Source organism: Chaetura pelagica, unplaced genomic scaffold, assembly GCF_000747805.2.
Source record: "Chaetura pelagica isolate M959 unplaced genomic scaffold, ChaPel_1.0 scaffold418, whole genome shotgun sequence".
In the NCBI taxonomy this organism is placed as follows: Eukaryota; Metazoa; Chordata; class Aves; order Apodiformes; family Apodidae; genus Chaetura; species Chaetura pelagica.
The window spans coordinates 819638-839291 of record NW_009954232.1 but is presented as its reverse complement, the minus strand read 5'-3'; the positions used below and the strand labels follow the sequence as shown (position 1 = coordinate 839291).

Here is a 19654-nt window from a genome sequence, read left to right as displayed (position 1 = left end):
GAAGCTCTGACTGCACTGTTGAGTGGGCTCCCACAGCCTGCAGGGATAAGCATCCACAGTAACAAAACAAAAAAACCCCCACAATAGAAAAAAATACAACCCACAACAAAGACCGTGACATTAGGATTATCACTAACAGTTCAATGTAAAATTGTAGGATTTCCTGCTCTCTAAATCTCTGGTTAAGATTAATTATTCGAGCTGCCAAGAACTAGTATTGTATTTTGAAAGATTCAACTAATTACGAATTAAAAGCAAAGTAACTGTTGCTGAGTCTGTAACACAGTAGTTTATGGGGAGACTCTGGAATTTTCTATTAAAAAGGGGTTGCACTGGGAGAGCCGTGAGCTGCCAAATTTTAACCAGATAGGGAAGACTCAGAAAGCCAGCCTTAGTTTCCTAAATCCTACAGGCAAAGCAAAGCATTTCTACAGGCAAGACCCAAACCTGGCAGGAAATCTGCACAGCAATCAACTCAGATACAATTTTTAAGGTGGAAGAAACAGCTTCCTCTGTAGATAGTGCACGTACATACAATAAAACCATGCAGAGATGGTAACTCATACCCCAAGTTAACAAACTCATTGATATTTACCTGAAACCTGCCTGTCACCCCTCAGCTCCTCAATTGAGTCTCCCCAGACCCAATAAGAGATTTCAAAGAGGCGGAAGACAGGGAGCTACCAAGAAAAGGCTTGTAAAAAAGGAAGATTCCAAGGCCTTCACCTTCTCTCACCACCTTGTTTATAGGATAATCCAAGGTACTCCTATAACAGAAGTCACGGAGTATTTCTGGGCTTATATCTGGGAATAGGTGTATTGAGGGAATTGAAAGTGCTAAAATGAAGAAAAAGACTTTGCAGACCAGCTTCAGAGTATTATTCAACAAGCCAGCTCTTGTTGCTGGGAGTAGCTTATTGTTTCTGTTACTAAAGAAACCCAATTTTGACTTATAAACCCAAACACATTCAAGTGTAAAACTGTCATATGAGTTCCCTGCACTTGGTGAGTGCCATAAGGGGAAGGACTTCTGAGGACTGATGCTATATTCTTTAAATATCCCCTCATCAGCATACCAGCCATGGTTCAAAAGCTGCTGGCTCCAGTTGGCCAGCGCACACCTGAAGACGCAACCACCTCGAGGAGCTCCTGTGAGGCACCTCTTGCCATCCTGGATGCGTGACATGTGGCACCACACCAGCATCTGAGTTCAGTCTGAGGTAACATCTTAAGTGTAATCAGTTAATGCTCTGATTGCTCTTATGTCAGTGGCAGATACGGAGTATCCGTACAGCTCCCATTCATGAACACTGAAGTTCAACTCGTCACTGTGCTGGCATTAAATAACTTAAATGACCCCGTGGCTGGCGAGCCCCGTCCCTTGCAATTACTGACAGAGCACAGCAGTGGATGGTGATGCCACCATGGAAATGAAGCTGCATCAACTCAGACAAGCTTCTCAATTGCATAATAAGTCGCTTGCTTAATTATTCAAAAGCAATTGGTAAGATTGTACTAGCCAGGCCATTCTTCCCTTTGGTGCTTCAAACACCAGTGTTCCCAGTCTGTTCCTGGTATAATGAGTTCTGTTTTACCCATTTTTGCACTAAGGTAATTCCTGATCAGCTCTTTTGAAGCAGCTCAAAGTTACTGGGAAATAAATTGGAGAAGTAACAGAGAAAAAGTAGGTCAAAAGGATTTTGGATTGAGACTAGAGAGGCTCCATTCAAATGCTGGTACAATGTCTAGGCTGTCTTTCATTTAGGTTTCAGCACAAAAGAATTGTCAAGAAAAGGAGCGTGGGCTGGTCCCATAAAATAGTTTTTACTGGGAAACACTGAAACTTCAAATTCCAGCTCTTATAATACTGTGGGTATTATTTTCTTCCTTTATCCTCTCTTTAGCTACACCAGCAGAATCAGTTACATTATTCTAATCTAAATATATTAGGAACACCTCGGATCAATTCACTGAAGGGAGTAAGATCATGTGGAAGAAATTTATGAGTGTCACTCAGCTGTTAAATGTCCCTCTAGCCTTTTAACATCCCCCATTTTTTTGAAAAAAGGAAGCTGTAAACATGAAAAAAATTGCTCTTTTAAAGTTAATTGCATAATATTAGGACATTTGCATAAGAATAAGTTTTTTACTACATTATGCTAGTAGAATACTGTTGGTAAACAATGTTTCATGTTTTGTCTAATGGAATCTGTTGTGGTTTAACACAGTTCACTGTCCATCTAATTTACCCCATTAGATAATGTCGACTCTCAAATTGCAGAATATACATAAGGCAGCTGTGCTGTTCTCCAGCTCCTTCTGTGCATTTCATCAGCTACCTAATTTGTTTAGTGCTTTTTCAGCTCCAGTCATGTCTAGTGCTATCATTAATGAAAAGCCTATTGTGTCTGGATGATTTCTAACTGTAAGAAGAAAAATGTTAGGAAGGCATAATTGCATTATATTCCCTTAGATAAGACAAGGTTATCTTGAAATATCATTGCAGGTAATATTGCCCTGTTTATTAACTATCTGGTAGAGTTTAGAGTGATGGTAATCTTAACACACACAATACATTTTATGCACAGTACGTATGTCCCCCTGCTTTGGTTCACCAAGGTATCTTTACAAACTTCTGTCCTTCTGCTAACAGACTTACCTCAGCTATCACATCAATTTGGCTAAATTAGGTCAGATACCTAGGTCAGATGAACATTTTATTCTTTACTGTGCAAATCAGAAAACACAGTGTTCATTTGACTCATACTACAGTTGCTTTAACTTCTGTCTTTGGCCTTGTGAAAAGGTAAGTTGAATTTTATTCTTCTAATACAGTAGGTTTCATCCTGCAGTATGTGAATTCGTAGGCAGACTGATAAGGGCTCCACAGGAATTAATTGCAGATATGAGAAATTTTTAACTGTTCTATACCCTAAATGTCTCAGGCATTCACAGTAGGAAGCAATAAACAAAATAAAATCAGAGAAAAATCTTAGCCAATCAGAACATCAGTAAATATTTACTGCAAGGACAGTCAGATGAGGCGAGACGAAAAAACATCTAACAGATAACAGAAGAAATTTAATCTTTAGCTCTTGAATGGCACACTAAAGTCCACTCTTGTTTATTACCAAGGAACTTGATTTCCCTAGTCACGACAGTTACAGATGAATTTGGTAATTCAAATAATAATCATAATCAATCAAATAATAAATTTGGTAAAAACATTCTACAGAGGAGCATTCCTGGGGAAACTCAGAAAAATTCCCCATGATATACCACTCAAACCCATGGGGCAGAGTTCAGAAAGTATCAGGCTGTCATGCTTTTTGTTTAAAGCTTCACTCAAATTTCAATTTCAACTTCCAAAATCCAGCATACCTTGAAATCCTGAGACTATCTGGACTACATCATCATAGACCATTAGAGTTGCTGAGCGTTCAGGAAGAAGGCCGAGACTCAGTGAAGAGAACACTGTGGAAGAGAAGTGGTTTAAGTGGGATATATTTGAATTCTTATAAACATAACCCAACAACAACAGTACTTACTTTCTGCTTTCTTCTACACTTTTGCAAAAGCAGACCACCCGAACTATTAAAATCATATTGTATACATGACAGAAACCACATGCATTGTCTAAACCAAATAATTACTTTGACAGGGTAATTATTATTGAACTAAACAACATGTTCTATGCTTTGACTCTGATAAAGCCACGCACAGCAGCTCAAAATACAGAAGGCTGAAGTGAAAAGCAAGGGTTTGGGTTATAATTCCCAGCTCTGCAGAAAAACTTGTTGTTACATAAAGAGGAGTGAAACACGAACTCAGTCTGACTGAATTACTGTTTCTGCAGAACAGTTACACTTCTTACCTCAGGAAGTTTTTAATGAAGTTTAACTTCTAAATACTTTGAGATGCTTACATAAAAAGTCACACAGAAAGGCAAAGTATGATGAATAAGTGAATAATTTGCTTTAAAATACACCATGTCCTTACTGAGTCACCACCCACACTACGGAATAGCTATGTATAGCAGAACTACCGTCATTCTACCATGTGGTGTGAGAGGGGACAGATAAATGGTATTTGCTGCAAGAAACCTGTCTGCAAAGGTCTCTTCTGCCACTGGGTACTGACATTCCTTATAGAAGGCTGTGTCTGTATGCACACACGTTTGGAGAGTGAAGAACAGGACATAATTTCATGCACAGTTCTTCAGACCCAGAAGACCAGAAATGTGTACAGAATTAGCCACTGAGCACACCTGACTCTTGCATCCATGAAAACAATAAGAAGTAGATCTGTCTGCAGTTCATGCTTGGCTTTCAAATACAGGAGAAGATTAATGCAGACTAGTGATTTTTTGTAATGCATCCCCCATTTGCACCTGGAAAGAACTCATCCCATTCTGATTACAAGCTGAGGAAGACATTTCCAAACCAATTAATAAAATAACAGTACAAACTCTTCTGATTTTCTGAAGCTTAATAAATTTCCTCTAAGTTGATAAGTATTATTTAACCCAAGAGACCACATAGATGTTAGAAACAAATAAGGAGACTGCACATCATTTCTCTTTTAAGACATCTATTTTTAAATTCAGAAATTTTAGAGCTCAGGAGAAGTACAGGAGAGAGGAAAAGAAACTAGGAGAAACACACTGATAAGAACTACCATCTAAAATATGTTCTTAACAGATATGAACATTAAAAATAAAGTTACTGTAAGTACAGATGAGAGTTTCCTTTCCAATGCTCTACATGTGAAACAGAGCTACATGTCAGGCAACATAAGTAAAAATGCCAAGTGTAAGTAGCACTAGGGCCAGAATTACAAAAATTTGTTTTTCTTTACTCCAATAATTTAAATTGTATGAAGAAAGTGAAAAAAATTTAGACACCCTAGGGAGCTCAATACAATAAACCATGCCATCACCTTCTATATTGCCGTATTTATAATGCTTATATTACCTCTAAACTTCCCCTGTGCTTTTCTGTACAATTTTTTCTCAGCACAACAAATGCAGAAGTCACAGTTTTTAAGGCCAGAAGGATGACTGTGATGATCTAGGCTTACTCCCATATAACTACAGCCTTCCCTGAATTAATAACTGCTTCAGATCCAACAGCTGTGCTTAAATTAGGACACGCTGCAGACAAACTATCCAATTTTCTCTTAAAGGTGAAGACTACACCACAATATCAATCCTCTAGTAAATAATTATGAGGGCAGTAAAACTATGTGCCTTTTTACCCATCAAAATTTATTGAGGTTAGACTTCCAGCCATTTGATCCTCTTTATACACAAGCCTGCTAGACAGAAGAATTCTCTCTTACCCGTTTCCTGTTCTCTATGCAGGTACTGATGACTATGATCAAATTACCCCATGAATTTTCTCTCTGGTGAACAAAATAAATTAAGGAATTTCAAGTCCTTCCCTGTAAGTCACATTTTCCAATCTTTTAATCACTCCTGACATAACTGCAGTTCTAAGCATTCTTCTTTAAGTGTGGATCGAGAACCGAACACACTTCCCACAGCAGCTGCACCAAGGACGAGTTCTGAAATACCATACGCTGCCTCCTCAGCCTTCACCTTATTTTACAGCTAAGGATCATACTATTCCTCTTTCTTGCAGTGAGAGGTTATTTTCAACAGTTCATCTACCATGACTTAAACGTCTTCTGCAGAGTCACTACTCACTAGGTGAGTTCTCCTCTCTCAGAAATACCATGAACATCCTCTGCTCCCAGAACTACAATTCACCACAGTGAATACCACAGTTTGCTTTGACCAACCCTACCACACAGGCTGAACTGTGCTGCTGCAGCTACTTCCCTCTCTTCATTGTACACACTGCTCCAAAACACCCTGGACTAACAGTTACAAACCTATTTTCTTCCAAATTATTTACAAAGAAAAATCTGCATAGCCAAGAATAGATAGATGAGAACATCTTCCATCATGAACACTTCTACAACTCAAGTGATGTTAAATTAATGAACTGTTAATAAGTGGAGTCATGGCTCTGCTGATAAACAGTTTAATGGAAGAGATCTTAATCTTTTCTTTCTACTATTAACCACTATGTAAGCAAATAATCCTCCTGCTTAAGTGGAGCAACTAACTATTTTGGTTATTACAAGAAAAGTTAATCTCTGCCGAATTATGAGAACAGAAAACTCTTGATGCTTACTCCTTAAAGCTATTACAATAAGATAATGAGTTCAGAGGCTGCATAGTGTTTTAGCATAAGATTGTAACTAATGCATATTCACTGTGGTGGAAGAATCCTGATCCTTTGGCAATGTCCCATTACAGCACTTTCAAACCTACTCCCCAGTCATGGTTATCATTTCCATATTGAAGCGTCGGAAGTAAACACATCCGTACCTCATTCATCACAGCACACAGGACAACACATGAGCTTAAACCACTGCTGTGGGTGGACTGCTGCTCAGAGTGCTGTATCTGCTCTATGGGCTTGTACTGTTAAAAGGCATTTTTGGGAAATGAAGATCCCACTGTACTCGTGTGGCCACGAATCAACATTTAATTATGCTGCCTGTTTGCCATCATTCGACACAGATGAAACATAGTAACAAAGCTCCCACAGTTTTAAAAACTTCTATACTGTGCCACTTACAAATATGATAGGCATTTAAATACAAACGGTTCTTGTTAAGTTTAAAAAAAAACAACAACAAAAACCCCTCGAAAAAGAGCCAAAGAATCTTGGGCCTGAACTTTTATGGCATATCCCTTTAAAAAAGTAACTCAAGGAACAACCCTATTAAATCTGCATGGGAGTATCAAGTTGTACCTTGTTGTTTCTTTAATCAAAGAAAGGATTAAGTTCATGGTACAGAAAGCAGAAGAAAGGATTCTACTCTCAATTAAATCAATGGCCAAATATCTACCAGTTTCAGTGGGGGAAGATCAGAGGTGAAAGGCATCTATATTCTGAGTTGAAGTCACATTTCAAACATAGAAAGAAAGACTTTGTGGAAACTGTATACAATTACTGGTCTTTAAACTTTAATGATTTACAAAAACAATAATGCCATGTTTGATTCCCTTCTCTCAAAACCAGGATTTATGAAAAAGCAAAACATCTAACCAAGCCAACTTCAGGCTATTGAACAGTATGTGTATTCAAAAAATCTAGAGGATGAGTCAGAAAAATACAAGACAGAAGACAAGAAAAGCTTCACAAAAGAAAAGGCTATTGCATGCTTTAATCATCTATTATCGTGTTTTAAGAAAATACATGAAGTATGATGAGGAATCATAGAATCATCCTGGTTGGAAAGGACCTTGAAGACCATCAAGTCCAACCATAACCTAAATCCAACTACCATAACCTAATCTACCTATTTAGCATTACAGAAATAGTTGTCACGGCTCAGTTTCCCCTCCTGTACAACTAACATAAAGTTACCCACTCCCCATGAAATTTGAGGCATTCTGATAAAATTAGCATGCATGTATTACTGTTACACTTGTTTGCTTGACTAAGAAACAAACCATTCCAATTAATATAGAAAAAAATCCTTACATCTGTATAACGTAACTGCAGATTAAAACTGCCCTATGGACATGGCTAAGAACGGAAAGACCAGGGCTTTATTTTTTTTGCACACAACAGTCCACGATGCAACAGTTGTTGCCACACCTTAGGAGAGAAATGAATGAGTGCATCACAGCCGTTGAAACAGAGCACCTGAAAATAGAGTTCCCATAAAAAAAAAGATCTGGAATAGGTGTTATTTTCTGTGGAGCTGTAAGAGCACAAACAGTTGTTTGAAAACTGATGTAGCACTGTATTAAGGACAGCCAGGAGCAGAGTGAACCTCTGCACAGCCCTGATGCCACAGTTCAACTGAGGAAGAAAACTGGTTGTTTTTTTAAAACGCGCAGATGTTCTTCCTCCCACCCAGGATCGCAAGCATTAAAACACATCATACAAAACTGTGTAACTTCATTTAGACGCAAAATCTTACCTCAGAACAAAAATAAAGATCTCTTACCAGGCAATCTTACAGGTTTCCATGGTGCAGAGTTTGGCACATATGCATGTTTACTAGCAGTCACTATCAGCTGATTGCCCAATTTATATTGAAACTTGAGGAAGGCCGTGCCATCTGCTCCTGAGGTTCCAGATGCAATGGAGATCTGGTTGGTAAAAATCTCAATGAAGGCTTCAGTTACTGGCTGATGTGTGCTGGCATCGCTTACATGGACCTTCAGCGTTACTTCTGTAATGACAAACAACCACAGCAATTATTGTCTGAAAAGCTCCTGCAGGACGCAGCAGACAAAACATCCTAGCACAGAAATGATCAAAAAGACTGGACTCAGTGCTAATGCTTGAGACTTCAGTGACAAGTATGACCTCTTGTCCTGGACTGCAGTTCTCTATTTTGGGCAGTAACTCTTAAGAGACACTGCAGAATCTGCCACAAGCAAGACCAGGTCCTGAATTATTGCCCTACCACCAACTGTGGCTGTGGAGGCATCTATGTTCCACCTATGACCCACAAGCAGCAGGGAAGCACATCACCAGGGGCCAGCAACATTCTCTTTGATGGACAACATGTCAATCTTACAGTAGCATCATAATTCTAAATGCACATGCAATAAACCATCACATATTAGCCATGGCTATCACAGCACCATAACTCATTGCAAAGTCCCTGCCTTGCTGTGCCTCTGCTGCAGCCAGCCTTCTTCACCAGCAGCAGGGAGAGGGAATGGCTGGAAGTGGGCTGTGCACCCTCACCCCTTTGTCTCTTTGTGTAGCAAAGGAATCGAGAATATCCACTGTGATGAAAACCCAGGAAGAAACTGGGCAATGAGCAGGCTGTGTTACAGTTGGAGATTTTGAACCTTGGTGGCAGAGATTGCTTCAGCTGGCACAGGACTTCCCTAGCGATGTCTAACCAAGACAACGGAATCCCATAGGGTTAGGTCCTCGTCCTCAGTGCACAGGAAAACCAGGCAGGATTCAGAGTTCTTGCAGAGAAGAAGAGAGAAACACTTCCCCCCCTGCCTCCCTGTTCACTGGCCATTTTTCTAAATGGGAAAAACTGTCTCAGACCCTAGGGGTATCTGCCTGCCAGCCTTGGTACAACTGCATTACCTGTCCCCACATACAACTAGTGGGTATGAGAAGCAAAGAAGCAACAGTAAAGGCAGTCAGGAGAATCACACATCTTGTAGACATGCAGTCAGAAGCCAACACAATGGACTACATTTTCCTTGAGTAATTTGCCATTTTTCCAGAAACTAATTACTTGTTTAAATGATTCCAGATGTACAGTATTTGTCCACTCTGGGGCACTCCTATGACTAAACCATGCATTGTGTCACCAGTTTTTTGTTACATAAAGTGAAGAGGTTTGTGTAAGGCAGTCCCTCTGGAAGGCATTCCTCTATATCTACAATTATTTTTCTGCCCCTCCAATACTACTTCTGCTTCAAGTTGTAAAGTAGCAGCTGTTGCCTTTACTTAATAACTATGACTTTAATGCAATACCATGTTGAAAAGACACAGCAACAGTCCAATACCTCCACTAAGCCACTCCTTGGAATTTTCCATCTACAGCTGCCCTGTTCTCCTAAATGAGTACCTATCTCCCTTTTTTTTTCTTCCACTCTCATTCTCACCCTCATCTTTAGAAATCATTATGTTCTTACATGAAGTCCCCCACCTCAGTTTACTCCATTCCCCTAGGCAGTAGATGATATTTTGCAAACTCCCTTCTGTCAGGGAAATTCAGTTGCTAACAAGCAAGATGCTTAAACTCCACATGCAACTTATTTCTTCATGTGCTGCCCAGAAAAGAGAAAATGACCTCCTTTTCAAATATATTTAAAACCAATACATTGATTTCTACAGAACAGCATAGATGGTACAGTTCTCTTACATTACTACTGTATGTTAGGATTTTAAAAACTTTTTTTGGCATAAACCTTGAGCCAGCAAGACATAACACCATGAAGAAGAACAAAGAACTTAAAATCTCTGCTGCAAATTTCCATAGTGAAATGACACAACTGAGTATGCTGTGAAACACACTGTAACAATGTAAAATTTAAGAAAAATCTCAGAATCTATTAGAAAAATATCAGCACCTCTGCCCTAAGGGCATTTCAGCCAGAAAGATATTGTGCCCTTTTACAAGTGGAGACTCTCTGTCTTAAACCTACAGTACAGAAAATATAAATATTAGGCAACCCTGAACAAAAACCCCATTAGAGAAATTCATCATCATTGCAGCCCTCACTTTAGAACTTGGCAATGGAGGATGCCAATTTAGAGGGGATCAGCATGAAACACATTCTAGCTATTAAAGATTCTGGCCTTGTTCCCAGTTTTGCATTTAGTAGTCAAAGAAAACAACGTATATTGAAAAACTGTGTCTATACACTCTGGTGTGCACATACAGAAGGCCTCTTTAGAAACCTTGCCTTAATCACCAAGCAACTTGTGACATCTTGTGCATACCACATTAATCGAGGGAGGAACGCATATGTATTTATGTACTTTAGAAACTGTACATGTATTTACAAACAGGAGGGCAAAAAGCAATGCAAGTTTTTATTTTCAAAACATGCAGGAACAATACACTTAGATCTAAAGCCAGATAGCTGTGCTGTTAACACTGCCCACTTTGAATTGCCTAGCAAAGAATGCTGAAGAACAGATGCGGTTAAGAATAATGGGTCATGAATTAAAGAAAAAGCAAGGGAACAGGAGAAGCTAAACACTGTGGTTAGCAATTTCAGTTACATGAAAGTTTAGTCTTTTCAAAAACAACCACATATAAGAAGGAACCAAGGAGCTCTGGAATATTAAATATTAATCAAGGAAGAGGATAAGAAAACACAACAGAAGCATGAAATCTATTTTACTCCTAATAGACATCCAACATTCTAGAACAGAGACTGCTACTAAAATTGATTGAGAATACAAAGACTGATAAACTAAAATTTCCCTGTGTACACAGCTCTCTCTTCCCAAACAAGAGAGCTAGACATGAGTATCTCTAGCAGGAAATTCTTTGATCCTTTACACTATAGCTATATATGGGCTTCTGTCCGCATCTTCTTTCTGATAAGGAAGGATAAGGGTTTCCAAAATCCTGTTTCCAAACGGAAACGAAGATGACTATCACTCAAGATACAAGAGCAGGGTCCTGAAAGGCAACAGATTGGAACTGCTGTTCCAAAGTACGGTTCCTAGATCACACACTGGGCTTTTTTCCCCTCCTTTTTAATATTTAGATTTTTTTTTTTCCTGGGAAGACAGAGAAAATCCTAGCAGCCTGAACAACCTTAATTCCTTTTCATGTGTTATCTGCCCTGACATACGTGTGAAGTGTATACAACTCGGTTTATTCAGGGCTTTCTCCCACGCAACAACTCCTTTCTCTTCTTATCTAGTGCAACAGTGAAGTAATGAACACTGAACCTGCATTATCACAGTAATTTCCACAGGAACAGTATGATTACAAGCTTTAAACTGGAGAGAAATTGTTGAAGAAAACCAGTGAGAGTAAAAAGAACAGTCTATGAAGAGAGGCTACTGTTAGAGCTATACATTAAGTTTCAGAATTGTTAGGAGATATTCAGGCACCCCTTTAAGAACAGGAAACTGAAGAAGGCAAGGAAGACAGCAGAGTAAGGACAAGTCATCCAAGATCAGTCTCACCTCAAATTAATAGGGAGATCTTAAGACTGAAGCATTAAGTATACTAAAAGAAGTATTTAATAAGAAGAAGCTGCTTAGAAGACTCATTATTAGCTAAGGAGTAGAGTCTTTAAAATGCCCCGCAAAGTTTTTAGTTGGTTCTCTCAGCGAAACCTTGCAGATAAAGCAGATTGATTATTCTTGAGTTTACAGCCTACCACAGCAAAGGGGCTCACACAGAATTAAAGACACATGGACTCAGAAGGAAGGATATCTGCAGTATCTGGGGAACACAGTGGAGATAGGGAACTGAAAGTGCTGCAGAAGATGAACTCCAAGAATGTGAACTGCTAAAGAGAAGCGTAGTTCATTATTTCACAGATGTGTGATACTGTTGTGCTTTCTGTTATTTACTATAGTAAATCCAGTAACTAAGTTGTGAAACAGCTTTGCTTTGTGCTACCAGTGAGGTCTTGGAGGAAGGAAGGAGACATGAAGGTGCACAGTGCTGATGTTTCCTCACCACCGAGCAGGGATGTTCTGAGGTGATGAATTCACCTAACGCAACTCTGATCTTTCTCACCTCCCCAGTCAGTTCAGCCACACTCAAGACAGGCTATGCCTGAGCTGCTATCCCTACCTAAGATACCTGGCTCCTGACCTGTGTGGTGTGAACTTAAGTCTTTCAGACCCAGGCTGTCTGGCACATGGCTCCCAGTGGGTCTGCAGTGCCAAGTAGGTGAACACAGGTAGAGCCAGACTAATTTACCTGCCCCACTAGCTCATGTCCTACCATTATTCTCCTATAGGAATATTTCATGTCCAAAGTAACAGCTACTTAGGTTAACCGTTCATTTCCAGGAGATAAACCACAGGATACCATGTCTGGCTGGGCAAATAGCCTGTATGCTCCTGTCTGAAGGTGCAAGCTAGGAACGAGCCACTCACAAACCTTAAATAGCACATGCCAGCTAGGAAACCCTGTAACTCTGGCTTACAAAAATTGCAAAGCAATGTGGGAAAAAGAGGTTAGTGGGAAATCAGCAAATACAGGGCTACGTTCCAGAGATCAAGTTTGCTTTATGTGTTTGCTCAAGCAAGAAAGTAACCTTAAACCTCTTTTCTTAGAGTTATATTCCTTTGTCTTCTTTCAGCAATCCCATCTTGTTTTTCAAACAAGCACAAACTAAAACTACTAGTTACAGTGAAAACAGACACTTAACTGTAAGTCCCTCCCAGATGTCTAAAGTACTAAATTTATTGTCAGCTAAATAAAAATCCCCACCATCTCCAAGGTTATAATTCGGGAAAGTGAAATTAAAAAAGACAAAAAAAACAACCCAAAACTCCCTTACATTTTAGAATTCCAAACCAGAATCCCATCTGTCTTCTTAATCTGATTTTTGTGATTTTACTAAGCCTAAACTTTCTTTGAGCAATCCCTCCTGTGCCATCTGCTTTATGAACCACACTACCTCCTCTGAAATTCAAGTAACCTTAAGACAACTATTTCTGCAGTCACAACCCCTTTTCTTAGACTCATACCTGCTCTGTATAGTGCTGTGAACTCCCAGTTTGAGAACAGTTTCCTTCAGAACTGGTATCATCAGCACTGCCTGTTATATATAACTCCTGAAAAGTAAAAAGCACTTATTTAAAAAACTCAAATATTACATAGAAAGAAAAACGCTGAGCACTCTGAGCGATGGCACACTGTCAGATCTCAAATACTGAAGGTAATAGAGAAAAGTTATGGCATAGATTGAAAGTCAAAGATTACAATCTTATTCAGGTTCCAATCCTGCTATTTGTTTTTTGTGCACACACCCCTCTGGTCAGGCAGACTCTTGCTGACGTCTGCTGGACAGACGATCTCTTTTGGGAACAGGCTGACACAGGCAGCCATTATCACTTACTTTTTCCTCTGGGGGTCCCTATCCATGGACAATGTCAGGATATTACCAAAGAAAGAGATATGTAAATTATCTAGGTTTTGATTAGAGAAAGAAAACTTCCTGCTCATTTAAAATCTTTAAAATACTATTGTATCCACTGCTCTGATTGAGCTTACTGGCAACATGCCTGGTTCTGAATCCTACATGCCAAATGGATAAGCCTTTCTGTCTCTTAACCTTTTGCCCATGTGCAAGGTCACCCCTGAGCCAAACAATAGGATTTTCTTTTATCTAAAGGAAAACATTTTCTTAGCAAAAGGGGTGTTCCCCAGCCCTTAGCCACAGATGCCAACTCTAGCATTTATATATTGTCACATCTTTCTACTATATTGCATCAAGAAGTCTCTACTGACAATCAAGCTTCAAATTAGTAGCATGAAAAAAAAAGGAACTGTGTATGTAAAATCCCTCCAGAAACACAGATTCTGGGCTTTAGTCATGTGGTCACCTGAAAAGGTAAGTTCACTTGTACCACCTCAAATGGCAAACTAGGCGTTCCTGTAGAAGAATCACAGCAAAGACAATTACATCCTCTGTTCAGAAAAGATTCTGGTCCATGTGAGATGAAAACCAGTGGTGCTTCACAACCTTCCCCTCCACTACAGGTGACCAAAGTCTCAAATGTGTTGAATGTCAGCCACTGATTTCCAGGGAACCCAACAACCCAGAGGGTGGGACGCAGGAGGTCTGCTTCTGCCCATCACTTATTCAACAATTCTCCAGATTACACCTGGGCTACTGCAGTCCCTGGCATCAAGCAGAAAGATCCTTCTGTCCTCAGCACTGGTCAGACCTCAAGTAAGGACCACACAATAGGACTTGGTTCTCAGCCCCAGACTTCAAGGATTTAAAGAGCAGAGAGCTTCAGAGAAGAGCCACATCCAGGGGACAAGGAAGCAGCCTTGGCATCAGCTGTCTGAAGAACTCAACCTCATCAGTTATTGTAAGAGAAAGCTGGATCACTGTGCATTAACAGGGAAACTGCAAAAAAGAGTCAGCTGAGGACCTTTAGTCTTGCTGACAAGGTGCAGTATGACGCAACAGCTGTACAAAACAAAACCACAACGTACTAGCTGGCAGATTCACTCACACTGACAGACTATGGGAATTTATTTTTTTTAAAATAGCTTTGATTTTTTTCTAAGGTGTTTAATTAAGGCTTACAGTTAATGTTTAATTCTGCAGTTAACAGAACTAATGTTTGATTCTATTTATGAAGTCAGTTCTAATGGTTGTCTGTGGTGATTCTTCTTAGCATTGCAATCTGAATTTGCTAAACACTTTCTGCTTTACAGGTCATGGGGAAGACTATCAGTACAGTCCTCTGCACACTCTCCGCACTTGCAGTGAGAAGACAATAATGAACTCTCACACCTCAGAAGTCAAAGAACTACTTTTCTCCCCCAAATGTACAACTGTTGTGAGCTGATGAACAGTTTCCCACAACAACTGACTGCTATTTCTGAATTTTTATTTTATTCCTCTCTTTTGCTCTTCCTCAGAAACAGTAGAGATCTGATGCAAGGGGAGCTGCACAGTCCAGTCTCTTGCTGGTGCAGGGAAACTCCTCCGTGCTGCCTGATAAATGCATGGTGCTCACCTCATCTCAGCAGACAAAGATCTGGGGTCATGCAGGAGGCTGCTCTTAGGCGGCACTTGAAGCTTTTTTGTCCCTCCCTGCAGCATAGTTTGATTAATCTGAATTTCTCATCTAACATTCCTTGCTACTGCAAGTGCCTTAGGCATTGTTGGCATTGTGTGTGGTTCCTCTAGTGCCCAAGAATTTAATTTCCAGAGGACTGAAATGGTTTAGCCTAACTAAAATTGATTATTTCAATCCTCAATATCCAAATAAGGCACAGTGGTCTGAGATATGAAGGTCAGACAGGTGTAATACTTGCCACTTCAGGTTTAAAATCTATTAAAGTATCTGAAAATGCACATGATAAATATATTAGTTTACCTCTAAACACATTTTCTTCTAGTCATAATGACACAAATTTTAGTAAAATTTCACAAAAGGAACTCTAGTATAAGAACTAGAGCAATTGATGTGATCTCCAGTGACACACAGGCTACTACTACACAACCACGTACTCAAGGGGGAGAGAGGCAGTTAAAGGATAGTAAAATAAAGACATTCATCCCACAACTGTCCAATATTTAAAACAGGATTTGCATATCCTGACCTGCTAGAGCCTAGAGCATTACCACCAAAATTGATTTCCTGGGAAAAAAAAAGTAGGAATTTGCTTTAATTTAAAAAGTGAGAGCATTATGCATGATGCCCAGAGGAGACTCTGATACCCTATTGTTAGGTGATTAAACAAGCATTTATAATTAACTTGAAACTCACATGGCTATGAAACTCATGAATAGCAACAGTTGCATTAACAGGTCTGCCTTTGATCTGTACAGGAACTGTGTATGACACAAACTAATTTCATTTCCAAACCATGTATTTTAGACATGTAATTATATAAAGGTACTTTCACAGAGCACAGATGGATGTTGACTTTCAAAGCCTTAGCACGCCACATGCATAATGCATTGTTTTCAACACACAAAAAAGTAATCCCTTCTTAAACCCTCTCCCTCTTTTTTTTTTTTTCCCCTAATAGAATGTTTTGAAAATCTGTTTGGAGATCAATATGAAATGAAAAGTTAATGCACCAACATTTTTCAGTTGCTGAGCATTACAGTTGTCCACTGACTCAAGATCACAGCTGATTTGGCAACATCAGCTCTGAGGAAAACAACACACAGCTCAGCCACTGCACAGCTCACAGGGATTTTCAATCAAGTTTATACCTACTGCATCACTGGTCTAGTCTGGGGGAGAACAGAAAAGGAAAGCTTAGATTTCACAGTATCACAGCTTAGATTTCCTCATTTGCCATGAATGGATGCGTTAAATTTTCTTGGAGTAACTTTTTCCTAACTATCAATGACAGTATTCATCTGGTGAAAACAATTTAAAGCAGAGGTATTCCATGTTTAAGTGAAGCAGTGTATGTGCAATGGAGCAGGGCGGAGAGGAAAACTATGTTTTTGCTTATTTTCAAGTAGCTTTAATCTTAGGTTTAATCTCTACTTATTTCCTAAACCTGTTATGAAAGCAGAGCTTTGGAAAAGTGTATTTTTACTTGAGTGGTTTGTCTTTTTTTTAAACAAACTACTGTAATGATTCAAACAAACCCAACTCTAGTGACTGTCTACATACCCACAGCAGTAAGTCAACTTCCACTGTCATCTCAGGTCTCCACTGACATGAGCTAATACTGGTACAGAGGCAAACTTGTGTTAAAATTTTGTTTAGGCACTTCCAAATAACTAAATAGTCAATTTACATTCACTTAATTTCTTGAAGAGGTTATTCCCAGCTGGCAGACAGGAAAATTAAGCATAGCTGAAGCCACACCTATAACAACCTCATTCCTCCAGCCCAGCCGCTCAACTACACCAGGGCAAAAAAAGAAGCACCCTTTCCCCTGCCACCTCCGTGGCCTGGCTGTGAACTCCTCCTTCTCTTGTGCTACCTGCCACTGTGTCCATTCCATTCACTGACGGAGCAGAGCACCAGCCTAAAAAAACAAATAGCTTGTTGCCAGGTTATCAGGTTGAACTGCTGAAGCAATGCAGCCCCATGTGCCAAAATCAGCAGAACAGGCAGGTGAGGAGGTGGAGAGGCATGAAGTCTTCTGGCCAAATGCAACACTGGCAGAGGAGAAAAGGGGAATCTGGGACCATTCCTCCTGGGTCATGGGCAATTAGGTCAGGTCAGCTGTACCACAGAACCATAGCCTTAGAGTCCTCAAGTAACTGCACCCCTACCATCACTTTGGAAGGATGCCCTTCTCTCTCCTGGATTAGACAAACTTTAGGTCAGCATCTGACATGAACAGTTGTGGTCAACCTTTATAGAATCATAGAAGGGTTAAGGTTGGAAGAGACCTTAAAGATCATCAGGTTCCAACTCCCCTGCTATGAGCAGGGACACCTCACATCAGACCAGGCAGCACAAAGCCTCATTCAACCTACCCTTGAACACCTCCAGGGAAGGGGCTTCCACAGTTTCCCTGGGTAACCAGTATTCCAGGGTATTCCAGTACCTTACTACCCTCATGGTGAAGAATGTCTTCCTGATGTTAACCTAAATCTCTCCTCTTTCAGTTTAAAGCAACTGAAGGTTAGCCAATGCCCGACTACAGAATCTCAACCACTGCACATCAGCACTACAGCAGGAAAATATCCTGGCTCCGTAAAGGCATGACACATGTGTCAGTGCAAGGGAAGGGTTTCATTTGGAGCAGTGAGGACTTTCACATGGGCACTATGCAGGATTTACAGCTCCTCTTGATACCCAAAAGCCTCTACAGCCACAGTTGGCATTTTTGTCTGGGTGGAAGGAGGAGATTGCTGTTGATTCCTCCTGATTCTACAATTGTTTTCATCAGCAACTCTACATGCCAGTTGCTGTGACTTCTGTTTTCTCCTCACTATAGCACTAGGATTAATCACACCCCTTGCCTCCATTGAAACTTTCTCACCCTCCAAAATATTAATTATAATTCCAAGTTTTAAAGTTTTTTCTCTTCAAAACAATGTTTACATTTCCTTACTTGGAATAACTAAAAAAAAATAAATTAACTTGTGATCTCGGTCTTCTTCTAGATAATCAATGAAGCCTTTAAATAAAATAGAACCCACTACTGTTCCTAACAGTGTAAAGCATCTCCAGCTTGACATGCAGCCATTTGTTACCTTTCGTTTACTCCTTCATCCAATTTCAGTCACACAGAAGCAGCCTTCTCATCCAAGTCAACTAATTTTCCAATTAATGTTTTTGAAGCAGGCTGTTCTACTGTCTGTATTTCAACTGTGATGACTGCCTATAGATGCAGAGCATAACAACTGACTCTGTGACCAAAACTTGCTTCAGTTTAAATTATCCCAACAGCCACGGTGATCTTAATTCTTGGCAGGGGATTAATTTTAGGGCTGTTAAGAGTCCACAAAACATAAAATTTCTAATCAGATTAGAAGTGTGAATTTAAAAAACTGCACTTTCTATTCTCTTACACCAGAAGTCAATTATGTAAATGAGAACTTATTGTCTCTTCTGCAAATTCACAATCACAACTATCAAGTACACTTTTAGTTATATTTGCAACATTCACCTTTCTTACAGAATCATTTTCTATAAAAACATGAAGTGGCAATTACCAGGGTTAGGTACGATACTAATCCAGCTTATATCCCTTTCATGACTGGGAAGAGCACTGGAGCATACCTTTGTATTTGTGGTCATCTTGCAGCCCTGATTCCCTGTGTTGCTTGTCACAGTCCCACAGCTACCACTGTAGCTAGAAGACGAAGGTTTTTAACCTGGAGGTCCATAGTCCTGGCTTTGGGAATGTGTGAAAGTGCCTTGGAAAAGTGTGTTCATTTAGGCTCCATAATTGCCTGCCTAGGGGAGTCTGAAGGGGACTGCATTATGCTGAAAGACTCCTGGGGTTCACATATCAGGATGCTGAAAACCAACAAACCACTGCAGAGATGGCTGATCAAACGAATCTGAGAGCTATCAGTTCTCTTCAGAGATAAATCTCAGTGTAAAAATGCTGGGAGTGGCCAATAAACGATGAAAGAAGGCTGAGAGGAGCTGGTCAAGGGCTATGTGCCCCAGAGCTCAGGGAATAAAGGAGGGTGTGACTGACACAGCCACAGCAAACAGAGCTGACTTTATCTGAACACAAACTGGACCCAAGGGTGGCCTTTGTTTTAGATGAACAGCTATGTCAGTTGAGTGGATCAACTGACTACACCACATGAAAAGAGTGAGAATGTCTCTCAGACCAGCATGTGGAGGGGGTGTATACATGGTTCAGCCCAGCACAAAGTATAAAAACTGAACAAGTAACTAACTAAATAAATAAATCGGATAGTGGTGCAAATGTCTTCCTGAGTTATTCAGACCACTATGGGAGGAGTGAGTAC

General features: G+C 39.9%; 1 protein-coding gene across 1 annotated transcript in view; it reads right to left on the bottom strand.

Moving 5' to 3' along the window:
* FAM171A1 (family with sequence similarity 171, member A1) overlaps positions 1-17780 on the bottom strand; it is a 43560-nt gene extending 25780 nt beyond the window's left edge. Inside the window, exons 1-3 of the mRNA XM_010003619.1 lie at positions 17696-17780; positions 8035-8262; positions 3382-3474 (exon numbers count right to left, since the gene is read on the bottom strand). Coding sequence (XP_010001921.1) covers positions 3382-3474; positions 8035-8262; positions 17696-17780 — 406 coding nt within the window. The remainder of the gene's footprint in view (positions 1-3381; positions 3475-8034; positions 8263-17695) is intronic.
* Positions 17781-19654: the final 1874 nt, after the last annotated feature.